The 15442-nt window shown below is 34.0% G+C and overlaps 3 protein-coding genes and 1 long non-coding RNA gene across 4 annotated transcripts; 3 read left to right on the top strand and 1 right to left on the bottom strand.

Annotated features, from left to right (window-relative positions):
* Nucleotides 1-2695: 2695 nt before the first annotated feature.
* LOC140967368 (xyloglucan endotransglucosylase protein 1-like) lies at nucleotides 2696-3744 on the top strand. The gene is made up of 3 exons (XM_073427851.1): nucleotides 2696-3014; nucleotides 3113-3306; nucleotides 3414-3744. The coding sequence occupies exons 1-3, from the start codon at nucleotides 2763-2765 to the stop codon at nucleotides 3742-3744; spliced, it is 777 nt and encodes a 258-aa protein (XP_073283952.1). The 5' UTR covers nucleotides 2696-2762.
* Nucleotides 3745-6854: 3110 nt separating this feature from the next.
* Nucleotides 6855-8103, top strand: LOC140967433 (xyloglucan endotransglucosylase protein 1-like). Its single transcript, XM_073427955.1, has 3 exons — nucleotides 6855-7173; nucleotides 7272-7465; nucleotides 7573-8103. Exons 1-3 carry the CDS (start codon nucleotides 6922-6924, stop codon nucleotides 7967-7969), a joined length of 843 nt encoding a protein of 280 aa, XP_073284056.1. The 5' UTR covers nucleotides 6855-6921; the 3' UTR covers nucleotides 7970-8103.
* A 2982-nt stretch (nucleotides 8104-11085) lies between these two features.
* LOC140967450 (xyloglucan endotransglucosylase protein 1-like) lies at nucleotides 11086-12217 on the top strand. Its single transcript, XM_073427976.1, has 3 exons — nucleotides 11086-11379; nucleotides 11471-11664; nucleotides 11753-12217. Exons 1-3 carry the CDS (start codon nucleotides 11134-11136, stop codon nucleotides 12126-12128), a joined length of 816 nt encoding a protein of 271 aa, XP_073284077.1. The 5' UTR covers nucleotides 11086-11133; the 3' UTR covers nucleotides 12129-12217.
* Nucleotides 12218-12419: 202 nt separating this feature from the next.
* Nucleotides 12420-14198, bottom strand: LOC140967451 (uncharacterized). The gene is made up of 2 exons (XR_012173580.1): nucleotides 14108-14198; nucleotides 12420-12636 (listed from the first exon to the last, which is right to left on the bottom strand). It is a non-coding gene; the product is annotated as an uncharacterized lncRNA (long non-coding RNA).
* Nucleotides 14199-15442: the final 1244 nt, after the last annotated feature.

The following is a 15442-nucleotide window of genomic DNA, read 5'->3' as shown; positions in this document are numbered from 1 at the left end:
CATCAAAGCTATTTTATCAGTGTTTAGTCTCAGGATCTCACAGCTTTCATTCTCGGTTTTTAAGGTTGTTAATGGCCATTGAATTGGCTCATTAACGCTCGGTTTTTAAAGCTGTCAATGGTCAATGAATGGGTTGTTACAACTCGCCCTTAACAGCTGCACGTGTCCTTTGAATTTCAAATTTTGAGTTGCATTTCTGGATCTTTCTTTCTTGATTTTAGTAGTTGTTGCATGCTTGGTCAAAGTGCTGATTTATGGCTCGGTTTTAGGGGCATCAGTGTCCTTCAATGTGGTTCAATGACCATTCTACCGGCTGTTACAACTTGTTTTAGGTCTTCACACTTGAAGAGTAAGGAACAGTGATATTATTGTCCTTATCGAAAACCACGCCTTTAAACCCACTATTTTTCAGCTCAGCCCAATTGTTAATGTCTTCAAAGGGGGCTCGCTCTGCTATCAAGCACGAATAACTTCGTTTATTAGAATATTTTTTGTGTATAAATTATAAAATTCACGATCTTCGGCTGCGCGGCTTTGCTTTCCTTACTCAAGAAATTAAAGTCGTAATGTTCCGGTAGCTGATCTCTTGCTCCTCGCTGCTGCTGTTTGTGGCAGTGACAGCGAGAAAGCTACAGTCTTGCACTGTACTTTCCTGGGTTTTGAATAGAGTGTGGCCTTGCTGTGAAAAGAAGATCAGAGGTGCTTAGGGAGAGGATAATAATAGTATGCCTGCCATGAACCAATCGAAATGGAGTGCATATTCAATTCTACGTTGGAACACACAATGTAATATATTTAACTATTAATAAAAAGCTTAATGATAAAATTTTAGTATTGTAAAAAAATTAATGGTAGTCAACATAATTAAATAAAGAATAAATACAAAAAATAGTTATTAAAAAATGTGAAAAATTACTATATAGTCTGCTGTGATTCGCACCAACCCAAACGGCTACATAGTATTTTGAATACTTTACAGACAGGGTCCGAAGACCAGCCCGAATGTGCTAGCTATATGTTCCGTATAGCCATCCCTCTATATATTTTGTAGTAGGGATTCCTCGAAAAATGAGAATAAACATAATAGAATATTACAGCCATTAATTACATTATAATTCAACTATGCAGTCCGCATATAAACATATATATTTTCGTTCTTAATAGTGTTCTAGTTGTTAGATTGGACAAACATTTAACTATTGATCTGTGTTTGATTTTTTTACAAACACTTTTCAAGAAAAAGTCGGACAAAGTTTACTCAATGCGGTTTATCAGACTAACTTAATTTGTAGATTATTACGTTAGCATGAAAATTTACGGAGTGTGCACCAAAATGGGGAGTATAATGGCTGGAAGTTCTATAGTTTTTTTTTTTTAAAAAAAACGTGTTATCCTATTATAGTAATTTGAAAACTATTAGCCAGCTGTCAGCGGAGAAGCCAGACGGAAGTAATGAAACGGAACTGAAAATGAAAGTTTAAAGAGTTGAAAACATGCAATGTTCGATCGTGCCTTCCTCGAAATAAATTCGATCACATACCGGCCGCAACACAAGATATTCAAAATAAGCGAGTTTATTATCTATTTATTTTTATAAAAATGTCACATTTCATGTATTGATCTCAGTATATATTCACTAATTTATCTCGTGTTTGAATTAATAATGTATATAAATAAGTTCGATTAAGGAAAGCACACCAATTTTCCTCTATAAATATGTTCGATTAAGGCTTAATTGGCTCGACTAGGCATGCCAACTAAAATGATTTACTAAATTATTTGGCAAAGCTCTAAGTACAACTCCTAATTTAATGGTAATTATTATTGTTGGAAAGTTAATGGATGTAATGATAACTAACATTTTAATTAGCAATAAGGAGATGCCTAACTATTTAATGTATGAAACATAAAAAAAAAAATTAAACATCTAATAGATAAGTAATAACTCCACGTTGCTTATATAAATGTTCAAGATGAGTGTATATATATATACATTTTTGATATGATACATCGTGCACACCTATGTGAGCATCGATGAGGTGTCACTTACCCATTGGATACACAATTTTTCTATATTTCATCACATCCAATAGGTGAATGACACCTCATCGGTGCTCACATAGGTGTGGACGGTAGTTGTGTGTGTGTGTGTGTGTGTGGAGAGAGAGAAAGGTGCACAGGCAGCGCTTAAAATTTCGAGAGAGAGGAATTTAAAAGATAACATACGCGTTTCGGAAGATGTCAACTCACTGTAGAAGATCCTTCCTTGACTAAATATTGTTTCCAAATATTAATTTTGCTTGCCAAAAGTTGCCCTAATTAAGTTATAAATTTCCTCGGTTGAATTATAAATTTATCAGTAAATTACACAAATTAATCTTCCCAAACTCTCGTTTATTCTTAGCCAAAAGAAAATAAGAAAGAAGAATCTTCTTGATCTCATAGGATAAAACAATAATTGGACGTCATATTATGACAAATGGAGTTTCATTAATTGTCGAGCGGAATATGCTAAACATTTTAATTTATTAAACTTCCCCCACCCAAAAAAAAAAAAAAACTAGCTGTATGCAGTTGTTTCTGATCCCTTCTTCCTGTGATGAACCCTTAGGAAAGCATGTCAACTATGGGAGGCCTAACATTTATATATATCCTTTCCCTGATCGACAAACAGAAACAAAAAGGCATACAAAATCCTAGTCTCCAATCTTCCTACACGCTATCTTTCTCTGAAAATAAGATCCCATCAAGAATAAAAGAAAATGCTCAGGCTTTTAGTGGCAGTGGCCTTCCTATTTGGCGCGGCAGCCGCAGGTAATTTCAGCAAAGATGTCACCATTACTTGGGGAAATGGAAACGGTAAGGTACTCGACGGGGGACAACTTGTATCCCTGTCCCTTGATAATTCGACCGGCTCCGGTTTTGAATCCAATGACCAGTTCTTATTCGGAAGATTTGATGTGCAAATGAAGCTAGTGCCCAACAACTCAGCTGGCACTGTCACTACGTTTTATGTAAGTATAGTCTTTTTAAAAAATGCGAATATATTATAAGTTCGAGTACTTTTGGTACGTCGTAACATGAAAGGATCGATTCAATAAACTGTGTGCAGATGTCGTCTCAAGGAGATGCACATGATGAAATTGACCTGGAGTTCTTGGGCAATGCCAGTGGACAGCCTTATACTTTGCATACAAATGTATTCGCGAAAGGCGTAGGAGGTCGGGAGCAACAGATCCGGCTTTGGTTCAATCCAACGGCGGCATTCCATACTTACACCATTCTTTGGAACTCGCAACGCATCTTGTAAGCATTATATACACACACACAAACACATTGTACGTTTCAGTTAATGTTTTATACAGAAAGATTACATGTATAATATATCTTATACGGTTTCATTCCGTGGTTAGTATCTTGGTGGACAACATCCCGGTTAGGGTTTTCAACAACAACGAAGCAAAAGGCGTTCCATTCCCCAACACCCAGCTCATGAAAGTGTACGCGAGTCTGTGGAACGCCGATGACTGGGCCACACAAGGCGGGCGGGTGAAAACCGATTGGTCACTGGCTCCTTTTACTGCATACTACAGGAATTACAACGCCAATGCCTGTGTTGTTACCGCGTCCGGAAATTCCTGCGCAAATTCCACCGTAGGCAATCAGGCATGGCAGACCCAGGGCTTAGATGCTAACAGCAGAAACAGGTTACGTTGGGTGCAGGATAAATATATGATCTNATGAAATTTATACCTCAAATCGAAGACCTCGTGTCAACGATCTCAGAACTGAAGTCGGTTCGTCGATTGGATAAACCGATAAGTCGCACGATCGAAAAGAAAATCGAAACCCTTATCTATATTATATTATTATTATATTAATAAAATAATATAATATAATATATATTATTTAACTTTTTAACGTCGGTATATCTCTTTGGACCAGTCAAACGATCAAATTTTTCAAAACTCAAAACATGAAACTTCTATATCTTTGAGTTTTCTATGTTATATCCAAATCTCAAATCATTTGGACTTCATATGGAAAAGATATGATACTAATTACTATTTTGCCCTTAAAATTAATTCATTATTTTTCAACTTATCTACGAAAATGACATCAAAATAAATTGAATATTTTTCAACTTATTTACCAAAATGCCATCAAAGCTATTTTATCAGTGTTTAGTCTCAGGATCTCACAGCTTTCATTCTCGGTTTTTAAGGTTGTTAATGGCCATTGAATTGGCTCATTAACGCTCGGTTTTTAAAGCTGTCAATGGTCAATGAATGGGTTGTTACAACTCGCCCTTAACAGCTGCACGTGTCCTTTGAATTTCAAATTTTGAGTTGCATTTCTGGATCTTTCTTTCTTGATTTTAGTAGTTGTTGCATGCTTGGTCAAAGTGCTGATTTATGGCTCGGTTTTAGGGGCATCAGTGTCCTTCAATGTGGTTCAATGACCATTCTACCGGCTGTTACAACTTGTTTTAGGTCTTCACACTTGAAGAGTAAGGAACAGTGATATTATTGTCCTTATCGAAAACCACGCCTTTAAACCCACTATTTTTCAGCTCAGCCCAATTGTTAATGTCTTCAAAGGGGGCTCGCTCTGCTATCAAGCACGAATAACTTCGTTTATTAGAATATTTTTTGTGTATAAATTATAAAATTCACGATCTTCGGCTGCGCGGCTTTGCTTTCCTTACTCAAGAAATTAAAGTCGTAATGTTCCGGTAGCTGATCTCTTGCTCCTCGCTGCTGCTGTTTGTGGCAGTGACAGCGAGAAAGCTACAGTCTTGCACTGTACTTTCCTGGGTTTTGAATAGAGTGTGACCTTGCTGTGAAAAGAAGATCAGAGGTGCTTAGGGAGAGGATAATAATAGTATGCCTGCCATGAACCAATCGAAATGGAGTGCATATTCAATTCTACGTTGGAACACACAATGTAATATATTTAACTATTAATAAAAAGCTTAATGATAAAATTTTAGTATTGTAAAAAAATTAATGGTAGTCAACATAATTAAATAAAGAATAAATACAAAAAATAGTTATTAAAAAATGTGAAAAATTACTATATAGTCTGCTGTGATTCGCACCAACCCAAACGGCTACATAGTATTTTGAATACTTTACAGACAGGGTCCGAAGACCAGCCCGAATGTGCTAGCTATATGTTCCGTATAGCCATCCCTCTATATATTTTGTAGTAGGGATTCCTCGAAAAATGAGAATAAACATAATAGAATATTACAGCCATTAATTACATTATAATTCAACTATGCAGTCCGCATATAAACATATATATTTTCGTTCTTAATAGTGTTCTAGTTGTTAGATTGGACAAACATTTAACTATTGATCTGTGTTTGATTTTTTTACAAACACTTTTCAAGAAAAAGTCGGACAAAGTTTACTCAATGCGGTTTATCAGACTAACTTAATTTGTAGATTATTACGTTAGCATGAAAATTTACGGAGTGTGCACCAAAATGGGGAGTATAATGGCTGGAAGTTCTATAGTTTTTTTTTTTTAAAAAAAACGTGTTATCCTATTATAGTAATTTGAAAACTATTAGCCAGCTGTCAGCGGAGAAGCCAGACGGAAGTAATGAAACGGAACTGAAAATGAAAGTTTAAAGAGTTGAAAACATGCAATGTTCGATCGTGCCTTCCTCGAAATAAATTCGATCACATACCGGCCGCAACACAAGATATTCAAAATAAGCGAGTTTATTATCTATTTATTTTTATAAAAATGTCACATTTCATGTATTGATCTCAGTATATATTCACTAATTTATCTCGTGTTTGAATTAATAATGTATATAAATAAGTTCGATTAAGGAAAGCACACCAATTTTCCTCTATAAATATGTTCGATTAAGGCTTAATTGGCTCGACTAGGCATGCCAACTAAAATGATTTACTAAATTATTTGGCAAAGCTCTAAGTACAACTCCTAATTTAATGGTAATTATTATTGTTGGAAAGTTAATGGATGTAATGATAACTAACATTTTAATTAGCAATAAGGAGATGCCTAACTATTTAATGTATGAAACATAAAAAAAAAAATTAAACATCTAATAGATAAGTAATAACTCCACGTTGCTTATATAAATGTTCAAGATGAGTGTATATATATATACATTTTTGATATGATACATCGTGCACACCTATGTGAGCATCGATGAGGTGTCACTTACCCATTGGATACACAATTTTTCTATATTTCATCACATCCAATAGGTGAATGACACCTCATCGGTGCTCACATAGGTGTGGACGGTAGTTGTGTGTGTGTGTGTGTGTGGAGAGAGAGAAAGGTGCACAGGCAGCGCTTAAAATTTCGAGAGAGAGGAATTTAAAAGATAACATACGCGTTTCGGAAGATGTCAACTCACTGTAGAAGATCCTTCCTTGACTAAATATTGTTTCCAAATATTAATTTTGCTTGCCAAAAGTTGCCCTAATTAAGTTATAAATTTCCTCGGTTGAATTATAAATTTATCAGTAAATTACACAAATTAATCTTCCCAAACTCTCGTTTATTCTTAGCCAAAAGAAAATAAGAAAGAAGAATCTTCTTGATCTCATAGGATAAAACAATAATTGGACGTCATATTATGACAAATGGAGTTTCATTAATTGTCGAGCGGAATATGCTAAACATTTTAATTTATTAAACTTCCCCCACCCAAAAAAAAAAAAAAACTAGCTGTATGCAGTTGTTTCTGATCCCTTCTTCCTGTGATGAACCCTTAGGAAAGCATGTCAACTATGGGAGGCCTAACATTTATATATATCCTTTCCCTGATCGACAAACAGAAACAAAAAGGCATACAAAATCCTAGTCTCCAATCTTCCTACACGCTATCTTTCTCTGAAAATAAGATCCCATCAAGAATAAAAGAAAATGCTCAGGCTTTTAGTGGCAGTGGCCTTCCTATTTGGCGCGGCAGCCGCAGGTAATTTCAGCAAAGATGTCACCATTACTTGGGGAAATGGAAACGGTAAGGTACTCGACGGGGGACAACTTGTATCCCTGTCCCTTGATAATTCGACCGGCTCCGGTTTTGAATCCAATGACCAGTTCTTATTCGGAAGATTTGATGTGCAAATGAAGCTAGTGCCCAACAACTCAGCTGGCACTGTCACTACGTTTTATGTAAGTATAGTCTTTTTAAAAAATGCGAATATATTATAAGTTCGAGTACTTTTGGTACGTCGTAACATGAAAGGATCGATTCAATAAACTGTGTGCAGATGTCGTCTCAAGGAGATGCACATGATGAAATTGACCTGGAGTTCTTGGGCAATGCCAGTGGACAGCCTTATACTTTGCATACAAATGTATTCGCGAAAGGCGTAGGAGGTCGGGAGCAACAGATCCGGCTTTGGTTCAATCCAACGGCGGCATTCCATACTTACACCATTCTTTGGAACTCGCAACGCATCTTGTAAGCATTATATACACACACACAAACACATTGTACGTTTCAGTTAATGTTTTATACAGAAAGATTACATGTATAATATATCTTATACGGTTTCATTCCGTGGTTAGTATCTTGGTGGACAACATCCCGGTTAGGGTTTTCAACAACAACGAAGCAAAAGGCGTTCCATTCCCCAACACCCAGCTCATGAAAGTGTACGCGAGTCTGTGGAACGCCGATGACTGGGCCACACAAGGCGGGCGGGTGAAAACCGATTGGTCACTGGCTCCTTTTACTGCATACTACAGGAATTACAACGCCAATGCCTGTGTTGTTACCGCGTCCGGAAATTCCTGCGCAAATTCCACCGTAGGCAATCAGGCATGGCAGACCCAGGGCTTAGATGCTAACAGCAGAAACAGGTTACGTTGGGTGCAGGATAAATATATGATCTACAACTACTGCACCGACGCCAAGAGGTTTCCAAAGGGTTTTCCGAAGGAATGCAGACTCCCAAGGTTTTAGGGATGGAAGCACAGCTGCCGCCATTGCTGATTGAGCAAGTTCTATTTGCCTTGTGTTTATTTTTAATTGATTAATGTATATTTATTTATTTATTGCCTTCAATTAATGTGAAAAATTGGAGTACTGAATAAATTTTGGTGTTTAAAATATATGGTTTTTTATTTTTTACAAAAAAAATTATTTTCTTGAATTCCTGTTGTTTTGGTGTAAATGTACCACATTTCGAAGTGTGAAAACATATTTGCATTGTATAATATATATTTATTCATTCAACTATTGAAATTTTTCGGCGGAAATGGACATTGTTGGATCGTAGTTTGCACGTTTTTTAGTCTTTTATTTGTTAAATCACAATTTTATTTCATTAATTCGTCAACAATTTTCAGTGATGCATAATTAATTTTCAATGTCATATCAATGTTTTGGTAAACAAGATCGAAATTTTAAAATATACTGAGTTATATGACTAAAAATATAATTTTTTCAGTTTATTAATATTGAATATAGTTTCCCTTATAAATTCAAAATCAAGATATACTCACCTAATTTGATTTTTTAAAAATTTCATGTTGGGTCAAGTTATTTACATGTTTCAAAATCCGCAAAATGAGATAATTTATTAATTGTGTCAGTTTAATTCTGAATAAATAAAATGTTGACTCTAGCCTCATTAACGGTCGGTTTACCTTGACGGTGGTACGTATAATATTTTGAATCTAAAAAACATAGAATTTTCTCAATAATCGACGTTGGATCGACGGTCAGTTCTTAACTATATTCTTCAATATCTTCACATAGAATTCTTTCAATAAATAATTACTTATTTTTTATTACGTAAAAACCCGCAACAGCTAACGTACAGACTACGTTGGGTTCATTTAAAAAAAATTGATAAGAGAAATTAAACTTCTAATCATTATTCAAACGCTCAAATATTTCATTAATTTGATCACCTCCTCGAGACAAAGAATAATTATTTTATTAATATCACTTGCTCGGAGTACGCTTCATATACTCTTGACAATATTTTGGTCAGAATTATGAAATAACAATCCAAATATTTGATTTTTTTTTTAAATAATTGACGGAAGGATAGATAAACTTACCAATGTGCAATGTGGTTGATTTGTAGTTTGTTGTATTAGTCCGGAGGTATAATCAGCACACATCGAATGATAGCAATTACAGTTCCCGCTTCAAATAAAAAAAAAAGGAAAAAAAATACCCGTTTTGAATTTTTTTAAACGATCTTCTTGCTGTTGCAATATTAATTACCTAAATTTGGTTTGAGAATCGATTCCGTTGCTATATATACGAGGACACGATCGAGGGCTTAGGATTAAAAATGCATAATCGGTATTTGAGGACTCGATTATCATTCAACACATATATTTATACCGTAAATTAAATAATCACTTTGATATATTAAACTAACAAAGAGTAAGAGGTTCACCCAACAGACAAGTCTTTAAGATGATTTTCCTCTTGGATTTATAGCTTAAAAAACATTGCGAACATAACTAAAGAAAACCAAGAATCTAATAAAAGAGATATCACCTCAGGTATTAGTCAAGAACAGGGTTTATTTATATATTACGACTTCATTTTATGTATGGAAGTAATCAAGTTGTCTTCATTCTGTTAGTGGTGGCGACTTCGCAACGGGTTATGAAATTTCAAATATTGTTTCCTCACAAATTTAAGGTTTACTTACTGAATAGAATTTTTAATGGATTACGGTTTGTCTATTTTAAGAAAATTTCATGTCGGCTCAAGTTATTTAATAATGTAAAATTTCAAAATCCACAAGATGTTGAATACCTAATTGTAGTATTTATTAAAGTTAATTAATCATTTTTACTACCCAACTTTTGTATACTGGTTAAGCTTTTTTCCCTGGTGTTTGTAGGCAAAAACTTGTGTGAGACGGTCTCACGGGTCATATTTGTGAGACGGATCTCTTATTTGGGTCATCCATGAAAAAATATTACTTTTTATGCTAAGAGTATTAATTTTTGTTGTGAATATAGGTAGGGTTGACCGGTCTCACAGATTAGGATCCGTGAGACAGTCTCACATGAGACCCACTCGTGTTTGTAAATGTTCAAAATAATGATTATAGAATTTTCCTTTACAAATCTAGATTTTTATTTTTTTAAGTATTTGCGAACATTATCTTTATAATTCTCAAAACGCAATTCAACTATATATATCACATATTTCTTTACATATTATTTACTATTTCAATTTAAAAAATAATAACTTTAATTTTTTAAAAAAAAACTATTTCATTTTATTTTCAATCCTACTATTTAAATTTAAAAATAATAACTTTCATTTTAAAATTTTGAAAAAACTATATAAATGTCTAATTTTTTACTGAACACATGCATTAATAAGCCCATGAATAAATTACGATGCATCAATAACTGCTTGTATGATTATGGTTTCATTATTTATTTTAGTTTGGTCGTTTTTTTTGTTTTTAATTTTGTTTATTTTAGTCAATTTTTATAAAGTTAGTGAGTTAGATAAGGATAGTTTTTGCACTTTAGATAAAATCGGGGTCATATGTTTCATAATTGGCAATGGTTCGTCTCTGTTATGTCTCAACGTGGACCAAATTGCCCATTAAATGCAGAAAAAGGTGTGGAATAAAACGGTGATAGGGTAGTAAGAAATTAGGTACAATTTGGCTATCAGAATAGAATTGAAAAGACCAAACTCAAACAAACCAACTATTAGTCTTTGTAGGAAAGAACTGTGTACCTATTATGCATAAAATACTAAAATAGTGTATATAATACAAATTTCTAGATATATTTTTTTACAGTTCAATAGTAATAATGTCATTTGATGTCAAATTCTTCCTCAGGTTAGTGATTATGTGGGATGCAGGTTCAAAAAAAGGCCCCGCACAGCCCAATCAAGCAGCTTCGTGGAGTTACGTTGGGGATTTATGGGCATTAATATTTGGTAATAAATGCCAGATTTTTAACGCGTTCCAGGCCAATCCAGCTCTTGGAACACGGATACTCCATACACAGCTGGCCCCGACCCCGCGCCACACCCACTCAAACGTCTCTACATAAACATGCAACTTCATTCATCTCACTACACCACAACCTTTTCCAACATCTTGTCTGATAATCTCAAATTTAACCATGCTTCTACTTTCCATCTTCGTGGCTTCTTTCTTCACTGCTTCGGCTGATTTCTACCGGGATGCTGAGATCTCATGGGGACAAGGTCGTGGCAAGATTCTTGAAGGTGGGCGTGTCTTGACATTGTCCCTGGACCAGTATTCAGGCTCCGGCTTCCAGACCAGGAATGAGTATTTGCTGGGACGGTTTGATATACAACTCAAGCTTGTTCCTGGAAATTCTGCTGGAACTGTCACCACGTTCTTTGTAAGTCCTGAATTAGTAGTCAATCCCTTCTCACTCACCATCAGATTTTGTTCAATCTATCTAACTCTTTCGTGTTTCTACCACTGCACAGTTATCATCTCAGGGTGCGGGGCATGACGAAATTGATTTCGAGTTCTTGGGAAATTCTTCTGGAGAGCCATACACGGTTCATACAAATGTTTATGCACAAGGGAAAGGAGATAAAGAACAGCAGTTCCGCCTCTGGTTCGATCCAACGGTGGCATTCCACACATACTCCATCGTCTGGAATTCCGAACGCATAATGTACGTACAATGAAACTAGTTAGAATTTATATTTGGGTAACAAAGCTTTAGAATTTCTTATGGAGTATAAAAATTTTTTTTTTTATAGATTCTTGGTGGACAATATTCCTCTCAGAGTATTCAACAATAACGAAGGAATCGGTACTCCATACCCGAAAAGCCAAGCCATGAGAGTATACTGCAGCTTATGGAATGCAGATGACTGGGCTACACAAGGTGGCCGAGTCAAGACAGATTGGACTAAAGCTCCATTTGTGGCGACTTACAAAAATTTCAACATTGTTTCTTCGATGCCTGGGGATTCTTTGAATAATAGTCAGGCTTGGCAGACTCAGGCATTAGATGCCAATGGAAGAAACAGATTGAGATGGGTTCAACAAAAGTATATGATTTACAATTACTGCACTGATACCAAGAGGTTTCCTCAGGGAATCCCCGCTGAATGCAAGAGCCCAAGATTCTAAAGCTTTAATCTTTCTTTTTCCCATCTGTAATTTGATCTACTGTTAACAGGAATTCGTTATTCTTTCATTATTTCATTCAATGTTGCCTTGTGTTATGAGGGTGTAGTTTTTTTTTCGAAAAAGGTATATCGATAAATATTATACTCTTTTGTTTTGCCACTCATTATCTGCCAAGATCCCTTTATAATTTTCCCTTCAATTCTTCAACAAACGGCATACTAGGAAGGAAATCAAGAAACAGGAGGAGCCACTAACATTACTTACATGTACGAAAACTAAAAACCCAAATGAAACAAGGAAAAGAATTGAATAATAATGAAAAGCTAAAAAATGCTCCTTTTTTTATATCAATCCCACCTTCTAAAGGAATTTCAATGTGCTACAGTAGTGTCATTATGCAACGCGGACCAATGGCTTCATTCCCCACGAGAATCAACCCACATCCTTCATAATGAACCTACTAACTTGTATGACACAGTGAAGCAAAGAATCCCAGCCATTTCAAGACCTGGAAAATGAGAATTACAAACAATGAAAACAAAAGTTAAATTCTCGATATTCCGATTTCCGTGCAAGAAGTTACAGTTAACGGGCTCAGCAAGTTATCAAAATAAGCCCAAAAGAACTCATAAAAAAATTTAAAAAAAAAAAAAAGAAGAAGCGGAAGAAAAGAGATAGACAAGTGATTTCGATTATCCAAGCCATCTTCTAAATGCATAACTCGGGTTCAAAAACCCGATTTGTGCTAAAAGCTCGAACTCAGGAAAGTATGACATGCTTTTGCAATTAACTCATTGACACAAAGCAAATGATGCGAAAATAAGAATATGGTGACAATTTGAATGAAAAAATCTAACAATTTCGATGGCCTGTTAATTCATCAATCTTTCTCCTACCTTACGAAACTGAATTGATTAGGCAACAATTCCATCTCAATTATCATCAACACCACCAAAACAAAGATTCTTTAGGTCTAATGCAATAAAATACACATGAAGATAGATAGAAATGTTAAAGATGCGTAAACAAAAAAGACTATGTTTAATAATGTCAGAGAAGACTGGAATGCAAGATTTCCAAGTATTTCGATATTTCAACAATGATAAGTTCAAAAAATATTTGCCCCATAACGCTGATACCATGTATCTAAATTCAGTGATTCTTTTTGTTGATAAGAAATTTACAGGGAGTAGTAAACTTTGTAATCCATGAATACATGAATAGAACATTTAATCCTCAAAGTTAAATGAGATGCCTAAAAAAGGATTTTGCCTTTGACTAACTTGAAAAGATACAATATATGAAAAACCTTCTTGATTCTTCGAACATTGCAAAATACAACTCTACCAGATAACTGCCAAAAATTACGAAAAACACCAAAAGTTCTAACCTTTAAAGCATGAATCAGGCACGAACATCATCATTTTGTTGTCTTACAGGCATATGTTATATACAAACGAAAATCAACATTATACTGAAAATAAATTTTAAAGCGGGAGATAATGCTTAATCAAATGTATTTGCAATAAAAGATTAAAGAAATATACAAAAAACAATGATTTGACCAAAGAGATGTATGTTAGAAGCATTTTTTCACTTCATAGTTTTTTTGGTACAATTATTTATTCCCAATAAAAAAAAATGATAGAAAATGTCAATATATAGACATATGAAAAAAAAATTAAATTTTCTCAAAAGGCTAAAATGTCACTAAATCAAAGTTTCTAATCACCGTAAACATAAACTAAAAATAGCAAAAACTTGATTTCACATGGAAGGAACAGAAAAAAAGAGGATGTCAGGATAAATGATGTTCTGGTTTTACATCAAAGCAAAAGCAAAATCCAGTTTCCCAATAAACTAAAAATATATCCCTAAAAATAAAACCCATCAATGACAAGAACAAACATATAAAAAAATCTTTGATTTTTGTAAAAATCAAAAATAAAAAGGTAAAACCCGTGTGCAAAAAAGTATACCCCGTATAAAGCCATGGCGGAGAGCTGAAGGCTTGCGTGGGTGGGTGGTTTGACAGAAGGGGAAAAAGAAAGTAACAGGCATACAAGCAAAACAGGGTCGGGTCATTAAAATATAACTCCCTACTAATTTATTTTAATTAGAATGAGTTTGACTTTTTAAATTTGATAAAAAAAAAAGAAGAAGTAATTAAAAGGATAATGTGGTTTTTACACATATTTATTAAAATAAAATAAAAAAAATAACATCACATTTTGACTCAATCCAGATCTTAACCATGTGTTTTTTATAACAATAACTTATCACTACGTTATGTCATGTCTGATTGAATATTTATTTAAATAATTATATAAATATTATATATGAGTCAAGTTATTTCCATTCGAGACGAGTTTGGGTCGAGTTTTTCTTATTTAGGTCGAAATTTTCTTATTTGAATCGAGCATGATTCAAATTTTTCATAATTGGATCGACTTTTTCGTCTTTGTCTCATATTTAGATCTGACTGAGAGAACAAATAATTCAATCTTTCGTGATCTGAATAGATTACAAATTGCTCACAAAACAAATAATGTCTCCAAATCTTAAGAGCAAAAAAGATAGCAGTCAATTCCTAGTCATGTACATGATAATTATTGGTCAAGCTTTTAACATTTGGATCGAGTTGTTCATATTTGTGTCAAAATGTTCACATTTGGATCGAGTTGTTTTCATATTTGAGATGAGTTTTGAACATTTAGGGTAGAGTTTGAGGTCAATTTTATGTTGAGTTGAGTTTGATATAATTTTTTTTTATTAATTCGAGTTTTTATTTTTATTAAAAAATAGTTTCCATTTAGAACTTAATTGACTTCCAATTATCTCATTCACCGACACCGACAGTGCCTTTATTTATTTTTTATATTATTTAATAAAAAACCCAGTATCCACTGTCTTTTTCTTGAACTTCTTTACACTCCAACGTCAATCTGAATAAATATTTAAAAAAATAAACAAACAAAACAAATTCATTGATCGAAGATGGTATAAAATATTAATGTGGTTTTGAGGTTACACTGGAAAATTATACTTGTTTTCATGTTCATGAATTGTTATTTTTAATGGATATTCTGTTAAAACTCTCGAACAAATAATGTTTCCTAAATTGTTTGGCATTTTATTTCTCTAACGTAAATATAATATAAATAAAAAAAACATAAATATATAAGTTAAACTTCAAGATATAGATACGTTTAAAACACAACAAAATATAATACGTAAAAATGACTTAAAAGGGGCATATGGCCACTGGCAATACTGATATTGCTTCCTTTTTTTAGGATAAAACATAAACGAGC

Source organism: Primulina huaijiensis, unplaced genomic scaffold (genome assembly GCF_012295235.1).
Source record: "Primulina huaijiensis isolate GDHJ02 unplaced genomic scaffold, ASM1229523v2 scaffold25037, whole genome shotgun sequence".
NCBI classification, from domain to species: domain Eukaryota; kingdom Viridiplantae; phylum Streptophyta; class Magnoliopsida; order Lamiales; family Gesneriaceae; genus Primulina; species Primulina huaijiensis.
The sequence above is the reverse complement of the archived record's forward strand: the minus strand, read 5'-3'. Positions and strand labels throughout refer to the sequence as shown.